The following is a 21,145-nucleotide window of genomic DNA, read 5'->3' as shown; positions in this document are numbered from 1 at the left end:
CAGGCCTTGGCTGGGATGGGTCTCGTAGATCTTGTCTCGGACTTGATGAAGCTTAAATCTCAACAGCCACAGGCCTGCAGGAACAATCTCTTTGAAATGAGGCAAAAAGGGCATGACGGATGCGGAAATAGGCGTTGTGTAGACTACAGAACATAGTGAAAACATGGCTATGATGGGGTGTCGACATCATGGGATCTGCATACCTGAAGATGGATGCGGCCAGGGGGGGGGGGGGGGGGGGGGAAGACATAACATCATAACAACTTCTTCACACATTCGCTCTCTCGCAAACATCGACACGACACACGACAGACAAGATATATGTAAAGGAAGAGTTCCAGAAGTCCCCTCCACTTCTCCTTCCTTACCTAATTCTGGCCTCGCCCCTACCATCTCCAAAGAAATTTCGCTTCACTGGGTCGGGCCTCCTTTCTCTTTATGATCTTCACTTAATACTGCTTATCTTCTGTTTTCACCATGGCGAATATGTACGTCTCTCTCTCTATCCCCAAGTTCACCTCTGACTCTCTACAGGTTTGGTTCGGCATGGCGCTCCTTTTGGCATACCATGACCTCCAATGACCGTCATGCCTCCCACGACTCTCCCTACCGTACTGGACAACATGTTCCTCTCAGCCAAAGCCGCCATGAGCCTCTTACATCCATCGCAACGAGCGCAATCGAGTCCCGCCCCGATCTCTCCAATCCCTACGATGACGAGCCGTCCAAGGGTTCGGCAACCGCCCAAACCTCCGAATGGACTGGCTCCCCCAGTGAAGACTCTCCGACTCGCCCTTACTCACCTGGCATGAGATCTGTCGCATCTCAGAAGAGACGGTCCAATGACCAGGGCGAAGGCGCACCCGAGATCCAGATGCAGAGTTTCCACGATGGGGCACCGCCTCCGCCACCGGTCGCTCACTCCTGGAGGAAAATTGAGCGCTGGTTAGAACACAATTACGAAGAGCTCTTTGACCAGCTTTGCGAAGGGTGCACCCAGAACGATATCAATGAATTGGAGCATGAACTCGACTGCAGTCTGCCATTAGAGTTGCGCGAATCGCTGATGTGCCACGATGGCCAGGAGCGCGGTGGCTTGCCCACTGGTGTCCTCTTTAGCGCCATGCTTATGGATTGTGAAGAGATCGTGCAGGAGTGGAACAACTGGAAGCGGGTCAACGATGAATATCTCAGCAACATGCACGTCCCTGTGTCCAGCTCTGCGGCAAGCTCCTCGGCTGGTCCGTCTCAGCAGAGCGGTTCCCCCATGTGGAGATCGGAATTGCTGGACCGTCAGGAGTCCCAGCCTCCCGGGGCTGTTCAAAAAGCATACGCACACCCAGCTTGGATTCCCCTCGCCCGTGATTGGGGTGGCAACAACATTGCGATTGATCTGGCACCCGGTCCCGCTGGAAAATGGGGCCAGGTGATTATTTTTGGTCGCGATTACGATTGTAAATACGTCATTGCTCGGTCGTGGTCTGCATTCCTGGCCACGTTCGCTGATGATCTGTGCAGCGGCAAGGTCATCGTCGATGAGGAGACAAACGAGCTCAAGCTGAAGGAGTTCCGCTCCCAGAATGTCGAGCCCCCATACCTGGAGATCCTGCGCTGGAGAACGGATCAGAAGTTTGGCCGTCGTGCGCCTCGTCGCAAGGGTCCTGGTCCCAACGGTCTAGGTGTGAATGCTTCAGGCAACCGGTCCAGCAGCCGGGAGTCGCCCTACGGCAGCCCAACACGAGCCGAGGAACGTGGCCGCTCGCCGCACCGTTTCTCCAAGGGAGGATCAGCTCAGAGCCCCAAGACGCAATTTGGTGTCTCCAGCCCTCTTGCCCGCGTGACTGAAGAAACAACGAGTCCCGTGGTCACTACTGGACCTACCATCTCCGAGGACCCCAAGGAGACAGGGAATGGCAAGGAGCCCCAGACAGAAGACCTGATGGAGGTGGCCACCCCGCAAATCTCCAACAAGGAGAACGAGGGATTCCCCAAGGTCGATTCTAAGGAGAATGACAAGATCGACAAGAGCGACGCCACCGCAGAATCTTCTACTGCCATGGACTCGGAGGTGCTGGGTGAAATGAAGAACGTGGCGATTTAGAATATGTCTGCGTCTCCGATTCCTAAATTTACGTTCTGTTCTTCAAGGGCATCCATGCGGATGGATGTTGCACCATTCCGAAACTGCTTCGTATAGAATTCCCCCTGTTCCTTATTCCTCTGTTCCTATCTGTTCTCGGCTTCAAGGCATTTGTTGTAACTCTAGGGAGCTGGTTCTATCCTGCTTCTTTTCTCTTTGGTTTTGGTTGCCTGGCTTTTGTTTACGGTCTTTGATCTTTTTGCCTGTAATTCTATGATGACAGTCTTAGTGCTTTTCTTTCGTGTCTGGCTCCAATCCATTTTTCAAATTTTCCTAGTTCGAGGCTAGAAGTAGAGGTATATCACTCGGTATGGGTTTAAACTGAACATAATCCGTTACTATACATAACCACCACATACCAACATCATATCTTAATCCCAATCACCATCGTCGTCGTCTCCTCGGTTTCTCACATTGGGATTGGCACTCCGGATCCCTTTCTTCCCTTTAATTCTCCTAAAAGTCCTCCTCCCACCCTGCTCATCATCACCACTGTCATCATCACGAATATCATCATCATCATCCCCACCACTCAACTTAGCCTGCAGAAGCACCCCCTTGGCAACCAACCTCTTCTCCAGGTTCTTAGCCTCAAACCCTTCAACCCCATCAAATCCCCTTGCCTCAAGCCCCTCAAACCCAACAACCCGATCAACCCCAACCCCATCCTTAAACCCAATAACGCAAGGCAAGATCCTGATACCCAGTTTCTCGGCAATGAAAGGGGTGTTGCGCACGTCCACGCGCGCAAATGAAACCTCGTAGTGCGCGCTCGCTAGCTCGCCTAGTCGCATGTCCATTACAGCGCACCGTGTGAAATCGGGGTGTGCGAAGTGTACTAGACATCGACTGGTGCGGGTTGTAAAGTCTAGCACGGATTGGTCCGTTGAGAGGGTTGGGTAGACTTCGTTTTGGAGAATGTTTGTGCTGCCTGGGTTGGGGTTTGTGCTGTGGTTGTTCTTTTTGGACGCGAATTCTTCGTTTAGTTGTTGGATTCGGGCATCGCGGTAGCTTGTGTCATCTTCTTTTTCGAGCGCTGCGAAGAGGGCTTCGTCGTCTGAGTCGGTCATTTTGGTGGATGTCGTTGATGGGTTTGGAGGGGTTTGGTTGTTTTGGTTTTGGTGGTTGCTTTGGTAAGGGTGTTTCCTATGTATTTGGCTCTTCTTCCAGCCTGAAATTGTATATTGTAGATTGGATTGAGGTGTGTGTGAGGAGGGTTGGAGTGGAAGATCGGAGCTCCACCGGTTTATTGGACTCGGTAGTTTACGCGTTGAACATTGGGTTCAGAAGTAGACAAAGAGATATTTTATTCGGATTTCTGCAATTTATAACATATCTTTGGTTATTGAAGTTATATCTTGTATATATTTCGAGAAAATATGTATTTTCTTGCCTTGCTTCAGGGGAAGCAGTACTCGTAGATAAATATACAAAATCCCAATTGATCACAATATCTCGACTAGCTCAATGGTCTCAACAGTCACAATTGCAGTGACTCTAGTTTATATTCTTCATTCTTCCTTATATTAAAGCCATTTTCTTACAACGTTACAGTAACTGTTTCACTATAAATAAAATTAAATGCTGAGTCAGCCCCCTAAATCCCCTGCTTACGTAACGCGCTGCTTCCGGGCGAAATCTGTTGTTGTCGAAATCTCCCTTTATTTTCTTCGGTCACTTCGCGAACACTCCCTTCTTTTGACTCTGTGATCCTGTGTGATCCTGTCTCGGCTGGTGCTTCTGTCATTTCAAGCCTCCTCCACCCCCGACTCCTGAATCAACCGCCATCCGCCAACCGCCAACCGCCAACATGGTCGAAGACAAGAAGTCCGACGACTACAGCATCGAGATGAACAAGCTCGACTCAGGGAAGCAGTTTGAGGCTGCGCCTCCGCCAAATCCCTCGCCCCGCGCCGTCCCCAGCTCTATGTCCAACAGTCCAGCCCTCCCCGTTCTGGCATACTGTGGATCCTCAATTATGATGACCGTGATGAACAAGTATGTTCTATCGGGTCTGGACTTTAACTTGAACTTCCTCTTGCTCTGTGTTCAGGTACGTGGAGACAATTGTAGCCTCACTTAGAGCCGATATCTGATATAAAACAGTCTTTGGTCTGCATTGCCGCGATCCAGACCTGCAAGTCTATGGGTCTTATCACCTACCGCGACTTCAGTGCCGATGAGGCACGCAAGTGTAAGAGATGCAATTCCAGGTTTCAAGTCTCAGCGACTAATCATATCATTTTCTTTGGTTTTAGGGTTCCCGATTACGCTACTCCTGATCGGCATGATCTACACTGGCTCCAAGGCTCTCCAATTCCTCTCGATTCCCGTCTACACTATCTTCAAGAATTTGACCATTATCCTGATCGCGTATGGTGAGGTTCTCTGGTTCGGTGGCTCCGTCACCAGCCTGACCCTGTTCTCCTTCGGTCTCATGGTTGTCAGCTCGCTCATTGCCGCCTGGGCTGATATCAAGCACGCCGTCGAGAGCACCGGTGACACCTCCAGCAAGGTCTCGACCTTGAACGCTGGATACGTCTGGATGTTGATCAACTGCCTGTGCACCTCGTCTTACGTCCTGGGCATGCGCAAGCGCATCAAGCTGACCAACTTCAAGGACTTTGACAGTAAGTGGCCTTTTTGGTCTTGATTGATATGCTCGCTAACACATATTCCTCTCAGCCATGTTCTACAACAACCTTCTATCCATTCCCGTTCTGATCGTTCTCACCCTCCTGGTCGAGGACTGGTCCTCCGCCAACCTGGCCCGCAACTTCCCCGAGGCCAACCGCGACGGCATTTTCTTCGCCATGGTCCTGTCCGGAGCCTCGTCCGTCTTTATCTCGTATACCTCCGCCTGGTGTGTCCGAGTGACCTCTTCCACCACGTACTCCATGGTTGGCGCGCTTAACAAACTGCCTATCGCCGTGTCGGGACTTGTCTTCTTCGATGCACCTGTCACCTTCCCCAGTGTCTCCGCCATTGGTATTGGCTTCGTCAGTGGTATCGTCTACGCTATTGCCAAGATCAAGCAGAACGCCAAGCCCAAGACCGGTGTCCTCCCTACACCCGTCAGCGCCAGCAGCCAGAGCATGAGAGACTCATTGCGCTCTTAAACAGCATTTGGCACTATGTATCTGACTGGTCAGCGCATATATCAAAAGTTCACCGCCCAAACACCGGTGCTATCTTTGCATGTGACATTATGATTCACGTTTCATTGCAGCCGAAGTATGGGCCTTTTCTTGTCTGGCCCTGATGGGGGTATTCCTGTGATCACTTTGGTCGGTGTTGGTGTTTGATTTTCTCTTCCTTCCCTCTTCTTCCTCGCTCTCTTTCTTCATTTCTTTCCCTCGCCTGGCATCTATAGAGGGGATTTATGAAACAAAATGTTTCTATTCTAAATTCCCCTTCCCCTGATCTCGATCAAAGTATGATTTAATCTTTTTCTTTTTGACATGCGGCCATAGCATCTGTTCTTGCCTGTCTTGTTCCTGTACATAGCTATGCCGCGCTCTGGTTTTGCCAATAGAACGTGTGTTTGGATAACTAATATGATGATTATTGGAAATGATACCAATGTACATGTAAGCTTGTAACAAATATCATGTAGTTTGATTTCAATTGATTGCCGAAAGCGAAGAATATAAACTATGTTCATGATATCAAGAGGTGAATAGTCCGGATCTATGATTGGCCGAGCTTAACCCAGACCCGCGATTTTCCTTCTTGCATCTTCACCTCACCAACTCCTCTTATATGCTTGAATTGTTTCACGCATAAACAAATTCCACATATAAAGGCATTGATAGACAGCTATATGCCACGCAATAACAAGAAAATCAAAGGAGCCCCTGCTCCAGCCCGCTCCCGCGGTCCTGGCAAACCTTCCGGCCAGCCTTCTAACCCTCCCAAGGGACAGAATGGAAATGGCCAGAGTCAGAGTCAGGGTCAGGCAAAGGAGACTACAGTCAAGAAGGGTTCTGTGCAGGCAAACCAGAGACCTATTGTTCCATTTTTGAGGAAGGATCGGGTTCTCCTTGTTGGCGAAGGTGAGCTTTGTATAATTTGCTTTTGTGTTCTTCTGTTGCTTCGATTTCATGTCTGCTCCTTGTCTTGAAAGTCCATGTATATTCGGGTTGATGGTTCAATTCCTGGTGTGAGATCATACCATCTCCATTCTGATATATGAGATTGGAACCAATGTGCAAACTTTGTCAAGACAAAAACATGCATAATTCAATCTACAGTTGGTCCAGCATAATCCCAGAGAATACATGCTAACAATCAACAGGGGACTTTTCATTCGCCCGCTCTCTGGCAACCCAATACAAATGCCGCAATCTATGCGCAACATGCTACGATTCCAAAGACACACTAGAAGGCAAATACCCACAAGCGCAGGAGAATATCCAAGCAATCCTAGAATTCAGCAAAAAGCCAAAGAAAGAGACAGAAACAGAAAACGGCATAGAAGAGAGCAAAGACTCAACCACCCAAAAAGCCCCCAAAGTACTCTTCTCCGTGGACGCCCGCAAACTCGGCAGTCCAGGCGGCGGCGCCAAAGAAATCCGCACAGGTTTCCACCGCCACGAGCGCAAAAGACCAGGCTGGTTCCAGCCCAAAACCCCAGATCCGCCTTACCAGTCTGGTGGACCGTGGGATGTGATTTGTTTCAATTTCCCACATGTGGGCGGACTCTCGACGGATGTTAATCGGCAGGTGCGGGCGAATCAGGAGTTGCTGGTTGCTTTCTTTAAGGCTTGTGTGCCTCTTGTTTCCAAGGCGCCTCCGCTTATGGATGCCGATGAGGATGAATGGGAAATCTCTGAGTCTGAGGATGATGACGAAGATGACGATGAGGAGGGAGAAGGTGGAGATGAGACGACTGGGAAGGGGATTCGGACTGGGGCTGGTCAGATTCTCGTTACTTTGTTCGAGGCGGAACCTTATACGCTTTGGAATATCAAGGATCTGGCTAGACATGCTGGGTTGATTGTTGTTACCAGTTTCCGGTTCCCGTGGGCTTCTTATGAGGGATATTCACATGCACGCACAATTGGAGAGATTGAAGGGAAGAATGGAGAGAGAGGTGGGTGGAGGGGGGAGGATCGGGATGCGAGGATGTATGTCTTTGAGGTGAAGGAGAAGCCTAAGTGGAAGCAGAAGGGCAAGTTCAACAAGAAGACGCAAAAAAGGGAAAGGGATGATTCGTCTAGTGATAGCGACTGAGGTAGATGCACAGCTGCTCTTGCAGTTGATTCATTGCTTGAATATATAAGGCAAAGCATGGCCTGTCCCTTGAATGTATAAATTATCCGTTTCAAACTGCTTATTCGCTAAGCCGCTAAAAATAAAAAAGCATTGGGTAAATCAGGCCAAACAGGAAAGGTAAAATCTCGTTCTACATTATATACACTTTCTTCATCTCGCTCTCGTCAAAGACTTCACCCGTTGTCGGGTCTTTGACCTTGCCCGCTTCCACAGATCCCATCTTGGTGCTGATTTCTATTAACCGCTGTTGTCCGTAGACGCGGCCATTAGGTAGGACGATAGGGTCGCTCTCCACGTAACTCTTGGAGTGATGGGCGTATGGCATTGTGCGGGCGAGCTCATTTAGTTCGGTCGAGCAAATCGGACATACTGATGTCGAGGTTGACTGTGAATTTGAGCTGGATGATGTGTATGCAGAGTGGCATAGGGGTGTTTTGAGAGCTGAAAGTCCGGCTGAAAGTGCAATATGTAGTAAAGGCTGTGATGGCAATGAAAGTAATTCATGGTGAGTTTTTACAAAGAGATCTGAAAGCACTTTCCAGCGGTCTAGTGAGAAGAGTGACTGTGTTTGTTAGTACAGAACGTCCCTTTGCCAGACTTGCTTGTCATACCTTGTAAGGCTCAACTCGTGTATCTTGCTTAAAGACAAGCAAACCGGCAGCACGCCTGATCTCCGGGTTTTGAGCTTGATTGTTTAGTATGAGATATCTCTTGGCATGAGCAATTGCTTCGATCTTCTTTGTTTTGTCCTGGGTTCGGACCATCTCGATGAATTGCTGCAGCCGGAGCTCAAATTCAAGGTTGTGCTGTAGATATCTCGAGTTAGCCAGTCCTAATACAAATATAGCCCTGCCGTATCTTACCTGGCTCTTTTTCAAGGCTGCCTTGTTCTCTCCACACCACTGCAGTGCTTCCTTCGTCTCTCCCCGTCGCAGGCTTTCAACGATTCGTTGGCACTGCGTAAAGACACCGAGATCCACAAGATCCTCAACTCCCCTCTCCTGAGCTAGTTGCTTTGCGCTATCTGAATACCCAGATCGCAGCATATGATCCACAAGTAGTCGATCCAGCCGTACTCTTGCCCACTGGTCGTATTTGACATCGGCTAGATTGGGGATCCTGTGCAGCGCCTCCAGATGCTGGATGCGCTTGCGAGACTGATGGTGAATTTTCTTCTCTTCTTCCTGCAGCCCCTCCATTTTCCTCTTGAGACCTTGCATTCGGGATATCATCGCGTCGAGGGCGGCAAGTGTCTGGTCGGGGGTTTGTGTGTTGGAGAGTGAGGCGTTGGCCGTGTCCTTGAGTGCGGGGAGAACATATTCCTTTTCGCGTTCGACGGCTCGTTGTACGGACTTGAAGTTTCTGCGGGCTAGTTCATGTGGAAGTCGGAGAAGCGGTTGGTCCTGTTTGGGGCTGTTAGAGCACCTCTATCATGAGACGTGCGGAGAAGTTACCAGGATGATGTGGCTCTCCGGGTTGAGCTTTGTTGATGTCAGCTCTGCGGCCATGGTGACCAGAGATTCTTTTTATCTCAGATCAAGATCCTCAAGTCCCAGATTAAGTAGTCGAGTGAGGTGATCAGAAGACGGAGTGGAGGGGAAGCTCCGGGATGCGGAGAGAGAAGTCACGAGATCCGCGTCATCGGGTGCAACGTTCAGATGTAATGTCATTTACTTCAGAGCATGGAGTACTTTTATTTTATTCTATTTTACTTGAATCTACTGGTTTATTTTACTGGTGATTGACCATTCACATAATCAGCCTTCAATATGAAACTGTAGAATAGACTAACGAATTTCCCTTTTGACCCAAGACTCCGGAAATAGCAAAATATGGTACAGGGGACCTGATGGCCTTCCTGGAGTGCATCTAGTCGCTGTCATCGCTATCGTCCTGCTTGGACTTCCGGCGCTCCTTCTTTTCCTTCTTCTCCTTCTTCTTCTTCTTGCGCTCAGCCTTCTCTTCGGCAGTCTCGCCCTCATGTCTCTTGCGCTTCTTGTCATCGCTGTCAGCCTCGGCCTTCACGGGCTCGGGGGAGTCCTCCTTGGGGGCAGGGGTGATGGCGGGAGCGGCAGCAGACTCTTCAGCATCGAGAGGAGCGTTGAAGTCCTTGTACTCGCTCTTCCACTTGGCGGGGGTAGCCTCGTTGGTGCGGCCGTACTTGTCGAGCTGGCCAGCGGACTTCATCTTCTTCTTCTCGAGAGCGGTGGGTCCGAGACCCCAGCGGCGAGGGTAGAGGTCACGCTCCATGATACAACGCTTGACCTTGGCAACAACACCGTGGTCGCACGTGGTGAGCTCGACGGTGGACATCTGCGCGATACCAATGGCGATGGCCTCACCCTTGGTGGTCATGAGGACGACCTCCTCGTTGATCTCAATGCCGGACTCGTAGCGGAGCAGACCGGGGATCATGAGCTTAGCACCGTAGCAGACGGCGTTGACAGCGCTGTCCTTGACGACAATACGCTTGTAGGAGGTGAGGAGGGACTCCAGGGGGCTGATGACCTTGCGGAGGTAAGACTCGTCGCGCTGGTTGTCGTAGACCCACTGGGCATCCATCACATCGTGGAGGGTGACCATACCCTTGGACTCGTCCATGGCACCGGAGCGGACACGGCGGAGCTCCTGCATGTGGGCACCGACACCGAGGAGGAGACCAAGGTGAACACAGAGAGTACGGATGTAGGTACCAGCCTCACAGCTGACCCAGAAGACACCAAGGTGACGCTCGTTGTCGAACTCGTAGAGCTTGCTCTCGTAGATGGTACGGACACGGAGCTGACGCTTGACGGCAGAGATGAGAGGGGGACGCTGGAAGAGCGCACCGGTCAAGGTCTCCAGAGCGCGGCGGAACTGAGCCTCACCACCGGGGATCTTCTCATGGAGACGAATGACACAGACGTACTCCTTACCAGCACCCTGCTGAGACTTGACCAGGCGGGTGGCACGGTCAATGCAAACGATCAAACATCCAGTGACCTTGGGATCAAGGGTACCACTGTGACCAGTCTTCTCGGATCTATAGTATGAAGAGATCAGTATTGATTCCATTGAGGTGGATGGAAACTGATTTTACCTGAGGATACGCTTCATCCAAGCGACGACTTCGTGACTGGAAGGGTTCGACGGCTTGTCGAGATTGATGACACCGGAGCTGATGTAAGACTTGAGGTCACGGCTCAAAGGAGAAGAGCCAGCGGGGATAGGGGTGAAGTGACCAGTCCGGACGAGCACTATACAAGTAAAAATGTCAATGTCGGCTGGGTCAAGCATGGAGTTTTGGGGACAAGCGTACGCTTCTCATAGTTCTTGAGCAGAAGCGGCCAATCCTCCGTGTTAACGGTAGGAACGGACGCTTCAGGCTTGATGGCGTAGTCCATCTCCGAGGTCTTGACGACGGCCATTTTGGTGGTTGTCGTTGAGGAATTGCGCGGTTGAAGCCCCGAAAATTTGGTCGAAGGAAATTTTGCGAGTGCGGCAGCTCCAGTGCCCGAAAGGGTTTAGCGCCCGGCGGTGGGCAACCACACGTGACCGTCTCTTTTTCCAGACATCAACGGTCTATTTCTCTATTCCTTGAATATTCTTAAATTTAGTTCAACTGGGATGTAGTTCTTATTGATACATTATTCTTTTGTGAATGGTTGAATAGCTGAATGTTGTGCCAGTTGTCACTATCTATGACCATATGCACACCAACTCGTCTGCCAAATACAAGCCAACAGGATTTACACATCTGCAGACTTCTAACCAAGTCTGCGACCAGCACCTCTGCCATTCCAGGAACCTGATGCACCAGAGGCCCAGCCCCAGGATGATGGGAGTGGTCCACTTGCAGGCTGATCGGCTGCTCGTGCTGGGCGACTGGCTGTTCCGTATCCGCGATACCCAACATTCACGGTGTGTCGAGTAAAGTATCTCTCCACGAAGGCTGGGACCACGATGAAGTTTCGTCCGCCACCGAAAGTAGGGTAAATGCGAGTAATAAAGTCGTAAAGATGAGCAGAGATAATGCCCATACTCTCTATCACAGCAGATGGCCACCCGGCCATCACCATTGTGACGAGGAGCAATGCGTATGGCAGAAATACCACGGGAATATCGATGATGTAGAATCTCACGCGCTTGCCTCGATTATCCTGTGAATAGGTGTAGACGAAAGCCATGATCAAGGCTGGGACCAGTCAGTGTCTGGTACTAAAAAAGAAGTACTGAAAGCTTACGACTTGTAAGAACCATCGCCCCGAAATAAGCACCTGCTGTGAGCTTGGGAAAAGTTAGCATTTATCAACGATTCAACTACCGGAACGAGTATGTAGGATGTAGGAAGAATAGTGAATGGTATTGGAAAGAATAGATGTATATAAATGTAGGGCGCCCAAAAACCGACACGATATAGAATCATGCCGGCTATCTCAAAGGCAATCCCACCATTCCCACACCGCATGCAGCACCTATATTTTGCGAATTGACGGTGCTGCACGTGACGCAGGGGTAATCTCCCTCGCTTCCAGGAACCGCTTCAGCTAGATTTGTAGGCTGGGCGGGCAGATAATGCGAGGGGAAAGGAAAAGAATGCAAGCAGAACAAATAGAACTCTAAGTCACTTACCATGAGGGTGAAGGCTACAAACAACAGGTAAATGAAGAACTCTCCAGGTCGGTCAAAGCGAGCCGAGCCTGTCTCCAGAGAACTGCCATAGTGGTACACTGTTGGTACATTAGCACCCCGATCAAAGACTGTGATACCGAGGCATCATACTGAAGTATAGGTCAAAGACAAAGGACAAGCCAGGTCCGGTTAGTAAGAATGGGGTGGCCAGTCGCCAAATTTCCGGGCGCCATTTAAAGATCAGACTCGGCAGGTAGAGAACATGGTAGCCGCTCATTAAACCACCATGTACCAACGCGGATTGAACCAGAGTCAAGGCTGTAAGAGTCCTGAAAAGTAAGTTAGCAAGATGAACTTGAGAGATCCGAAGGGACGTGCATACCTAGTGACTGGGGGAGCCTGCCAGAAGAAGTCCATGACTGGAGCTGAAGAAAAATGCTAGGTTAATTGATCACAGTGTGTATCATTGCGCTTTCAGAGAAAGCCAGGTTACTGAGTTGAAGAGAAGAGGAAGGGGCAGGTGGGAAAGAATAAAACGTGTGCAAAACTAGCTCCGGCAGAGTTTATCCGACATCCGTGATTACAGCATCGCTTCCATTTAGTTCGAGCCTCATCTATAAAACTGCTCGGTTAGTACTATGACAACTTGAATTGTTTTGAACTGAAGTATTTCAAGAATATGCATTTATTAATGATATTAACACAAGGTCCTTGTCCAAGCAGTACCTCGAACAGCCAACCCTCCATCCTGGCCTTCAATCCACACATCCCAAGCTCCAGTATTATTCTTGGGCTTTCCACATATAACTAGCTCCTCTTCAACAAATAGAGGAGCCAGGTTTTTATATTCAATGTTACTGATGCAGAGATTCACTTGCTTCAAATGGTGCTGAAGCACACTCAACAGTAGCGTGAGTGTTAAGGGGCCATGTACCAAAAGATTACGGTATCCTTCCTGGTTTTGAGTATATCCCTTGTCCAGATGGATAGAATGAGCATTGAATGTTAGAGCCGAGAATCGAAATAGCAGCGCTTTAGTCGGCATGAGAGCATGGTGGAACGTCGCATTGGAGGGAGCTATAGTTTGCGCCAGAATGTCAGGAACCTTTCTTACAATTCAAAACCCAGGTTCAAGGAGAAAGAAATACGCACGTTTGACAATCCTACTAGGCTTTCCAAATTGCTCTTTATTAGCCTCAATTTGTGCCTCGGTCTTCAACCGCATGAAGATGAGATCCCGATTCTCAATGACCGACGACTCCCCTGGATTTTCTTCGTTCTCTTTCCAGATCCGATCCCAGGTTGCGTCGGCACTTTCTCCTTCTGGGACATTGCCGACGCGCCGCTCAATAGTGACAATCACCTTCTCGTCCCCTTCGCGACCCTTGACTGCCACATTGCGGATGGACTCGATGCAGACTGCGCGGCTGCCATCTAAAGCAGGACTAGATGCGGGGAATCTTAAGTTTCCACCTGCCCAGAGACGTCGGTTGAATGGTTCTCCCGGGGTATGTAGTGTGTCGGTGCAGTCCGGGAGTAGTTGGGACAATGTCACCTGCGGCGGGAAGTAAATCAAGTGGTGGCCGATCGGCAAGGGAGAAGCACTCTGTATTGAAGGCAGAGTCGCATAATCTTCGGCAGTTTTAGATTGTGGTACAAGATCACGGAGCGTAAGGGTTAGAAGGTGTGAGGGCTGCGGGTGTAGGTAGTCGTAAGTCAACGGGAGTTTCCTTGAAGTCAGTTCGCGATGCAAGCGCTCACAGAGCGAAGAATAAGTCCGAGATCCATGTCTCAGAGAGACCAGGGGTCGAAGTGGAAATGTCATGGGGCAGAGTACGGGAAAAGGACGGATGATGTCTCAACCCCGGAGTTCGATCTCAGATCGTTTGGTCTGTTTGTTTGTCGCTCATTGCCAATGTTGGAATATCGGAGCCCACACCGCTCGGCGGGTCTGGAAATGTTCAGCTGAGTGGATTTAGGGGGATTTGTTTCTTCATTTCCACACTGCAATCATGACTCGCTTGAGGGTAGCCTTTCTTGGGCCATTGGCGTCGTTTTCGCATCAGGTCAGCCCCCCGATGTACCCCGCGTTGCACCAGATCTGACGATTGACCCCCTGATCTATAGGCCACTGCGGAATCCTTTGGCAAGATCTCGGCAGATCTGCTGCCTCATGCTTCTTTTGCAGAGGCTTTTGCCGCTCTTCAGCAGAAGACCGTCGACTACGCCGTGATTCCGTGCGAGAATTCCACCAATGGATCTGTGGTGCAGACGCTAGATCTCTTGGCAGATCGGGATGATTCATATAAAGATGTGAAGGTGTGTGGGGAATATTACCTCACAGTCCACCATTGTCTCCTCGCACGCAAAGGCACATATCCCGGCGGCTGGGCCGGCTACGATGGCTCAATCACCAAGCTATATACACACCCGCAGGCCTGGGGTCAGTGTGAGACTTTCCTCTCTCGGTATTTCAAGGGCGTCGAGAGGCAAGATGTTTCATCCACGTCCAAGGGTGCTGAGATTGTTTCCAAGGAGACCGAGGAGAAGGGCGGTGCCATTGCCAGTCGCTTTGCAGCAGAGCACCATGGAGTGGACATACTCCAGGAAAACATCGAGGACCGTGCCGACAACACCACTCGCTTCCTTATCTTGAGAAATGTCTTTTCTGAGCGCACAGCTCAGCTGGAATTTGAGCAACCGAACCCACCCACACTAGACCAGAAGCCTGCTCTTGACACCACGCACAAGACCTTGATCTCTTTCACCATTGATCATACGTCGGCCGGTGCATTGGCGAATGCTTTGATCATCTTCAAGAGCCATGGTCTGAACCTCACAAGTATCAACACAAGGCCAAGTCTAAAGAAACCGTGGCAATACATCTTCTTTGTTGAGTGCGGAAGAACTCCTTCAGATGAGAACAAGGACGCTGTCCACAAGGCTCTCAATGACCTCCGACAAGTCACAGAAACATGCAAGGACCTAGGCACTTGGAAGGATCAACTGAGCGGGAGCAATTTTTGAAAGCATTTGAACATAATCCCGAGTGCAGTCTACGTGTGATTTTTTTTTGATCCATGTAAAGAGCACCATGCTACATAAGTTTCGGTTTACCATATGAATGAATGACAAAATATCAAACTCGTTCTCCTTTCTACGAAGCGTACTCCGCTTGATAAAAAGATAACTTGACAAACACGGGCACCATCTATACCAACCCTTTCGGGTACTTTTTGAAAAATAACGAGCAATAACGAATGAAGTACCAGGCAATGCCATTCTAAATGAATTTGCATATAACTGGCCGAGAAATAACAATCCAACACCATCTGTCTTACATGAAGTAAGTCGAGCAAGCAGCGGTGGATGACCAAAGTTTGCCGAGAATCAGATCCAACCTAAATTGCAATTTAAACCACTTCATATCAGACCCCGAGGTGACCTCGGTGTGCATATCACGGAGCTTGGATGACCCTATTACATGTTAGAACAATTCTGATATCGTTATCGTCGGGATTGAACATACCTCTGAGTGGCTTCATTGTGCGTGGACCAGGCCTTTGTTGGTTATCCTTCACGGATGCCTTGGTTCCATCACGGGAGCCACCTTCTTGATCCACAGGGCGAGCCGTCAAAAGACCCGCCGCGGGAGCTTCTGGCCGTTCATCCTCGCTCACTGCGAGGGGGCAACGCCGTCAATCTGTTAAAGTTAGTTATAAAATCAGAAACGGAGAAAGACCAAGCATACCATCGTAGAACTCGTCGTCATCGCTGTAATCGGCAAGCTGTTCAAAGTTGACCTTGTATCGGAGAATGGCACCGATACCACCGAATCCCTTGACGAACTGGTTTCCTTCGCCAGATCGGTCAGAGACGAACTCCAGGTTAGCACCGAAGTCCTTGTAAGCCTCGGCAAGCCACTCGAGGAAGGAGCCGGAGTCGACAACTTCCATATCGAGACCAGTTTCCTTGTCCTGGAAAAGCTCACGGTTGGATTCCTGGGCCTTGCTGGTGTGGACCACAACCTCAGCACCCGCGGCGTTCTTCATGACCCAGCGGGTGATCTCCAGATTCTCGTGGACAATCAGAATCTCAGCGGCACCAAGCTCCAGAGCCTTGAGGGTATCCTCAATACCATAGCAGACCTTGCCAGTATCTTGAGAGATCTCCTGGAAGTACTGTCCAATGAGCTTCTTCTCCTGGACGAACTTGACGTTGCTCAAGGTCTCGCCAGCAAGTTCAATAGCCTGGTTGAAACCGTTCTCACCACCGTAAGAAACATCGACAATCTTGATAACCTTGGCCTGCAGGCGGCCGTCGAACAGGTCGGACTGGTTAAGGTCGTTCTTGAAATCGGCGGAACCAGCCAAGACGAGACCAGCGACGTTGACCTTATCGTTGGTGATGTAATTCTGAACAGCCAATTCGGCAATTTTGCGAACGTAGTTGTGACGTTTTTCCTCACGTAGACGAGAGAAACGCAGAGCGGATTGACCTCCACGGCCCTTTTCAGATATCAGTATGGAATGCCGAGAGAAAAAGTAGATATACTCACGTGCTTCTTGGGCAGATCGACAGACAGACGTTGAAGAATCTCACGGGTGTTACCACTGAGAGTACCGAACAGAGCACCGTTACCGTCCATGATAATGAAACCGAACTTCTGGTCCGACTCCAAGAGCTCACTCAAGGCCTCGGTGTGGAACTTGTTGTCACAAAGGTATAGCGATGTGTTGATGGGCTTGAAGGGTTCGAAGTCGATGTTAATCTTGCGCTCCTTTCCTTCGGCGGTGATAATTTCACCACAGTACACAACCAGTCCATTGGGAGGAACCTTGTTGTACAGCTTGAGACGCTGCTGGGTGGAAGTAATGGCGGACAAGACGGAGAGACGGTTGACTCGGGACTTGATGTTGGAGGCGGTACCCTGATCGTGCGCGGTTAGATGACGCTCGGAGATCTATTCAAGGAAAAACATACGTATTCTTCAGCCAGCATCTTTGCGGCCCGAGAAATCTGATCCTTGGGGGCTGGATTTGCGAGTTAGCGGCGACGGGTGGCTTGAGACCGGGGCGACGTACGAATAATGAGCGAGATCATGGAAGTTCCATTTCCGCGAGCGGATTCAAGACGCTTGATCAGCTTCTTGACCTTCCAGATCTCGATGTTCTTATCAGCTTCGTTCGGCTGAGGAGCGCTCATCTTGGGCGAGGCGAAGGACAATCAGGGGGAAAAGTATCAAAGGCCTTGCCTGCGGACGCCTGAAAAGGTCAGTAAGTGAAGCGGGAACTTCAAAGAATTGATCTGACCTGTTTAACACCTAGAAACGGTCAGTATGAGCAAAAGAAAGCCAGCAAAATGACACCAATAATTTTTCACGCGAAAAACCAGGCACGTCGAGACCACACACCTTAACTTGATTGACGTACAAAGCGGCAAATTTCCTCGTGGGGTGGGAAGTACACAGTTTGTTCGAGGGGTCGGCTGGGACCGCTGAGGTAAGCCAGGGCTCGTGACGTACATGGTACTTGTCGGGTCATGGCCCAACGCTGGGGTTTCAGGTACCGGTACCTGTGTACTATTGGGCATGCATGAAATTATAATTACCCCTATGTAAACCTCTAGATGTATAATTGTCTAGAATTGTTTGTTGATCGAGGCTGCATCTGCCTTACGTAAATATCAAACACTGCAAGAGTACAGGCCCGAGTTCGGACCTCTAGAAATATTCTTGATATGAGACCATCCCTGAAATTTCCTCCATTGCCTCCTTGGCTGGATCTATTAGACATCTGGTCACTACAATTAGTCAATAACCTGCAGTCTTATCAAAAAAAAAGCGAGATCCGCACTCCCCACACTAAGTCTCTACGGGAAGCTCCTTGGCGCTAGACTCTTTTGATCTTCCAGACTCGCCTTATCTGTTGGAGCTATCTCCATGTGATAAGAGAGGGGAGAGTTTTCCCTTCCTTGTTCTTCTTTTCCCCTTTAAACCTTCTCTGCGCTTGAGTAGTATCACCATGTCGGGAACAGACCATGACAACGACTCGCTGGATGGCTCACTGAGAACACCAACAACCGTGGTACCAAGCTCCTACGACTATGGCCATCTGGATCGCGGGAGTCCGATCGAGTCGGGGACCTGGGGCAGAGAGAGGTAAGTACCTTGCGCTCTCGTGGCTCGTTCATCCTGCTAACCTCGGGAAAGGTCGTCGTCGTTCTCAAACCGGTTCCGTCAAGCGGGTGGACCCAACAGTCTGGATAACTTTGCGCGTTCCTGGCAGAGAGCTGCAGCATTCCCGGAGGTAATTCCTCGGCGGTCCTCGTTTGTTTCAGAGTCGGATGATGAATTCGGAATTGCTACTGGCGTGGAATATGGATCGAGAAGCAACCAGCCTTGGGGATCTTGGGGCCGCAACTCTGATGTCGAACGACCTCTGCTTCGTGATGAGTCGGAGGAAGATGAGCCAGTCGAAGAGGACTCGCATGGACCAGAGCATTTCAAGCATGGGATTCCCAGCACGGGGCTTTTGGCCTCGTCTTTTGATAGAAGCTTTGCGACTTCATATGGCACGATCTCTTCGCGCATGAGCGAGTCGACTCGAAGACATGCAATTCAATTCCACAGAGATCAGAATATCCATGTCGATGGCGCAGGAGACCCGGATCGGGGACCATTGCTGGTCAAGCATATCCAGCATGAAGATGGGACCCAAGAGGACGTTATCGTTGGCCAATCCACAGTCCCGCAGACTGTCTTCAACTCTGTCAATGTGTTGATTGGTATCGGCCTTTTGAGTCTTCCGCTGGCAATGAAGCATGCTGGTTGGGTTTTAGGATTGACCTTTCTGGTATTCTCGGCAGTGACAACCTCCTACACAGCCAAGATTCTGGCTAAGTGTCTGGATGTTGATCGGAGTGTCGTCACCTATGCTGATTTAGCCTACATCAGTTTCGGGCAGCAGGCTCGTTTGATAACCAGCTTTTTGTTCTGTTTGGAACTTCTCGGTGCATGTGTAGCCCTGGTTGTGCTTTTCGCAGACAGTCTATACGCTTTGGTTCCGGGCTTGAGTATCTTACATTGGAAGATTGTCTGTGGAGTTGTGCTGATCCCACTCAACTTCCTCCCATTGCGTTTCCTCAGTATCACCAGCATCCTGGGTATTATATCCTGTACATCTAGTAGGTTTTGTGCTCTCAAAACAGTCCACCAATACTAACACTTCCAAGTTGTGGCTCTTATTTGCATCGATGGCCTCGTCAAGCCAGATACACCAGGCTCACTGCGGCAGCCAGCCAACACATTCCTCTTCCCTGACAACTGGGCTACTATTCCCTTGAGTTTTGGCCTAATTATGTGTAAGTTTTCCAGCAGCTGTGAGGTTTACGAGAAGCTAATTCTTGAGAAAGCACCCTGGGGTGGCCATGGTGTCTTCCCAAACATCTACCGCGACATGAGACATCCTCAGAAGTACGGAAAGAGTCTGCGGGTAACCTACATTTTTACAGTAAGACTTCTTTGACTCAAGATGCAAGAACAAATTTGACAAGACTAGTTTACTCTCGACTGTTCAATGGCCATCATTGGTTGGCTCATGTTTGGTGATTTCGTCCAGGACGAGATCACTGCGAACATTCTGACCGTCACCAACTACCCCAAGGTCCTTTCCGTCTGTATTATAGTATTCATCTCAATCATCCCGCTCACCAAGGTGCCGTTGAAGTAAGTCCACCTTTTGGTTTTTCTTTCAAACACAACTGACAAGGTTATAGTGCACGGCCTCTGGTTGCCACATTTGAAGTTCTTTGTGGAGTTGCAGGCAATGTTCCTGCTGAGAACCATCGCGAAACGATTCAACAGATCGCACGGGCGGCTATTCGCCTTGTTGTCGTGGTCACGATTGTCATTTTGTCCGTCATCTTCCCAGCGTTCGATCGCATCATGGCGTTCATGGGTTCCTTCTTGTGTTTCACCATTTGTATTATCTTCCCTCTTGCATTTTACCTCAAGATATTTGGAAAGGAGATCAGTCGGGGCGAGCGCATCCTTGATTGGATTTTGCTCGTGATCTCGACGATTCTGGCAGCGGTGGGAACTGTCTGGGCTTTCCTGCCCCGGGAGATTCTTGCAAACTAGCTTCAGCCGTGACCAGCACCATTGGTGCTTGAAGAATCAATGTTTGTTTTCGTATAGACTTCAGCCTTTGTTGAGGATGACGGCGAAATTGTTTCTTGTCTTGCCAGACCTCAACTCTTCCTTCTTGTAGACCTTAGGCGCGTAGGTACCAGAGTGTTCCCATAGATGGAAGACCAGCTTTGATGTCCGCTTGCTCTGAGTTAGGCGGAAGCCCAAACAAGTCATGATCTCCCTAAGTCTTTCTTCATTCAGGTAGCGCGAGTTATCGACACATGCAATGGGTAGAACCAGGAAGAGTGTTGGAACAAGCTCAACAGAGCATTTTGAAGTTAAGAACTTGACGCATCGTTTGAGCATTTCACCCCGTCCCATGGCATCAGGAACGTAATTTAATACCAATGATAGACTGATGAGGTTGAAGCGTTCGGCATCACTGGACGGCAAAGGCCGTTCCATAAAATCTTGCTTGAGAATCCCTGGCTCTTGAGAATTCAAATCGATTCGAGTGACATGCAATGCTGCGTTGTTAGAGCAGGCGTTCTTCGTGCTCAAAGCTCCAACTTCAAGAACCCGCAGCTGAGGGATGGTCTTGTTCCATTGGCTAAGCTGCGGCTTGATCCAGTCAATGAGAACCTTGCTGGAGTCACCACCACGGTCCATTGACTGGCCGAGCTTGCTTGCAGTCTGGTAGCTCTTCAAGCCTCCGTTGGCTTCAATTTGAGCATCGATGCTGCTGACCCGGGCCTCATCGCCAGCTGCCAAGGCTTGTGCTCGGGTCTTGAGAAGCCGGTGATGAGAGCGAATGAGATTGCGGGTGGCTTTGGCTGAAAGGGCAGCCTCCTTGGATTTGACGATTGGAGGCCGACTATGGGACAACAACATCGGCCTCTTGGATCGTTTTTGAGGAGCCATGTCGTGATCGAGATGGAATGACCAGTTGTATGAGAGAAGATAAATCTCTGGAGACTGGATCCCAA

General features: G+C 49.9%; 12 protein-coding genes across 12 annotated transcripts; 5 read left to right on the top strand and 7 right to left on the bottom strand.

The window, feature by feature from the left end:
- Nucleotides 1-477: 477 nt before the first annotated feature.
- Nucleotides 478-2,101, top strand: N7508_000821 (SMI1/KNR4 family protein; the record flags this gene model as incomplete). Its single annotated transcript, XM_058458906.1, has 2 exons — nucleotides 478-488; nucleotides 535-2,101. 2 exons carry the CDS (start codon nucleotides 478-480, stop codon nucleotides 2,099-2,101), a joined length of 1,578 nt encoding a protein of 525 aa, XP_058325128.1.
- Nucleotides 2,102-2,511: 410 nt separating this feature from the next.
- On the bottom strand, nucleotides 2,512-3,210 carry N7508_000820 (uncharacterized protein; the record flags this gene model as incomplete). The annotated part of the gene is made up of 1 exon (XM_058458905.1): nucleotides 2,512-3,210. One exon carries the CDS (start codon nucleotides 3,208-3,210, stop codon nucleotides 2,512-2,514), a length of 699 nt encoding a protein of 232 aa, XP_058325127.1.
- Nucleotides 3,211-3,950: 740 nt separating this feature from the next.
- On the top strand, nucleotides 3,951-5,259 carry gmtA (GDP-mannose transporter; the record flags this gene model as incomplete). Its single annotated transcript, XM_058458904.1, has 4 exons — nucleotides 3,951-4,193; nucleotides 4,247-4,334; nucleotides 4,399-4,770; nucleotides 4,826-5,259. The coding sequence occupies 4 exons, from the start codon at nucleotides 3,951-3,953 to the stop codon at nucleotides 5,257-5,259; spliced, it is 1,137 nt and encodes a 378-aa protein (XP_058325126.1).
- A 704-nt stretch (nucleotides 5,260-5,963) lies between these two features.
- Nucleotides 5,964-7,375, top strand: N7508_000818 (25S rRNA (uracil2634-N3)-methyltransferase; the record flags this gene model as incomplete). The annotated part of the gene is made up of 2 exons (XM_058458903.1): nucleotides 5,964-6,195; nucleotides 6,438-7,375. 2 exons carry the CDS (start codon nucleotides 5,964-5,966, stop codon nucleotides 7,373-7,375), a joined length of 1,170 nt encoding a protein of 389 aa, XP_058325125.1.
- Nucleotides 7,376-7,547: 172 nt separating this feature from the next.
- On the bottom strand, nucleotides 7,548-8,925 carry N7508_000817 (FYV10 family protein; the record flags this gene model as incomplete). The annotated part of the gene is made up of 4 exons (XM_058458902.1): nucleotides 7,548-7,979; nucleotides 8,029-8,223; nucleotides 8,281-8,820; nucleotides 8,872-8,925. 4 exons carry the CDS (start codon nucleotides 8,923-8,925, stop codon nucleotides 7,548-7,550), a joined length of 1,221 nt encoding a protein of 406 aa, XP_058325124.1.
- Nucleotides 8,926-9,286: 361 nt separating this feature from the next.
- cbf5 (pseudouridine synthase CBF5) lies at nucleotides 9,287-10,824 on the bottom strand (the record flags this gene model as incomplete). Its single annotated transcript, XM_058458901.1, has 3 exons — nucleotides 9,287-10,439; nucleotides 10,497-10,653; nucleotides 10,716-10,824. The coding sequence occupies 3 exons, from the start codon at nucleotides 10,822-10,824 to the stop codon at nucleotides 9,287-9,289; spliced, it is 1,419 nt and encodes a 472-aa protein (XP_058325123.1).
- Nucleotides 10,825-11,871: 1,047 nt separating this feature from the next.
- On the bottom strand, nucleotides 11,872-12,445 carry N7508_000815 (uncharacterized protein; the record flags this gene model as incomplete). The annotated part of the gene is made up of 4 exons (XM_058458900.1): nucleotides 11,872-11,943; nucleotides 12,029-12,126; nucleotides 12,179-12,357; nucleotides 12,411-12,445. The coding sequence occupies 4 exons, from the start codon at nucleotides 12,443-12,445 to the stop codon at nucleotides 11,872-11,874; spliced, it is 384 nt and encodes a 127-aa protein (XP_058325122.1).
- Nucleotides 12,446-12,725: 280 nt separating this feature from the next.
- N7508_000814 (uncharacterized protein) lies at nucleotides 12,726-13,853 on the bottom strand (the record flags this gene model as incomplete). Its single annotated transcript, XM_058458899.1, has 2 exons — nucleotides 12,726-13,105; nucleotides 13,181-13,853. The coding sequence occupies 2 exons, from the start codon at nucleotides 13,851-13,853 to the stop codon at nucleotides 12,726-12,728; spliced, it is 1,053 nt and encodes a 350-aa protein (XP_058325121.1).
- Nucleotides 13,854-14,040: 187 nt separating this feature from the next.
- N7508_000813 (prephenate dehydratase PHA2) lies at nucleotides 14,041-15,055 on the top strand (the record flags this gene model as incomplete). Its single annotated transcript, XM_058458898.1, has 2 exons — nucleotides 14,041-14,094; nucleotides 14,156-15,055. The coding sequence occupies 2 exons, from the start codon at nucleotides 14,041-14,043 to the stop codon at nucleotides 15,053-15,055; spliced, it is 954 nt and encodes a 317-aa protein (XP_058325120.1).
- Nucleotides 15,056-15,365: 310 nt separating this feature from the next.
- On the bottom strand, nucleotides 15,366-17,233 carry N7508_000812 (translation termination factor eRF1; the record flags this gene model as incomplete). The annotated part of the gene is made up of 6 exons (XM_058458897.1): nucleotides 15,366-15,505; nucleotides 15,558-15,707; nucleotides 15,780-16,536; nucleotides 16,587-16,958; nucleotides 17,012-17,061; nucleotides 17,113-17,233. The coding sequence occupies 6 exons, from the start codon at nucleotides 17,231-17,233 to the stop codon at nucleotides 15,366-15,368; spliced, it is 1,590 nt and encodes a 529-aa protein (XP_058325119.1).
- Nucleotides 17,234-18,051: 818 nt separating this feature from the next.
- Nucleotides 18,052-20,168, top strand: N7508_000811 (putative transporter; the record flags this gene model as incomplete). Its single annotated transcript, XM_058458896.1, has 6 exons — nucleotides 18,052-18,188; nucleotides 18,240-19,192; nucleotides 19,262-19,390; nucleotides 19,442-19,539; nucleotides 19,588-19,754; nucleotides 19,805-20,168. 6 exons carry the CDS (start codon nucleotides 18,052-18,054, stop codon nucleotides 20,166-20,168), a joined length of 1,848 nt encoding a protein of 615 aa, XP_058325118.1.
- Nucleotides 20,169-20,228: 60 nt separating this feature from the next.
- Nucleotides 20,229-21,080, bottom strand: N7508_000810 (25S rRNA (adenine2142-N1)-methyltransferase; the record flags this gene model as incomplete). The annotated part of the gene is made up of 1 exon (XM_058458895.1): nucleotides 20,229-21,080. The coding sequence occupies one exon, from the start codon at nucleotides 21,078-21,080 to the stop codon at nucleotides 20,229-20,231; it is 852 nt and encodes a 283-aa protein (XP_058325117.1).
- Nucleotides 21,081-21,145: the final 65 nt, after the last annotated feature.

Source organism: Penicillium antarcticum (genome assembly GCF_028974205.1).
Source record: "Penicillium antarcticum strain IBT 31339 chromosome Unknown utg000001l_segment0_segment0, whole genome shotgun sequence".
In the NCBI taxonomy this organism is placed as follows: Eukaryota; Fungi; Ascomycota; class Eurotiomycetes; order Eurotiales; family Aspergillaceae; genus Penicillium; species Penicillium antarcticum.
This window is presented reverse-complemented; position numbering and strand designations above follow the sequence as displayed.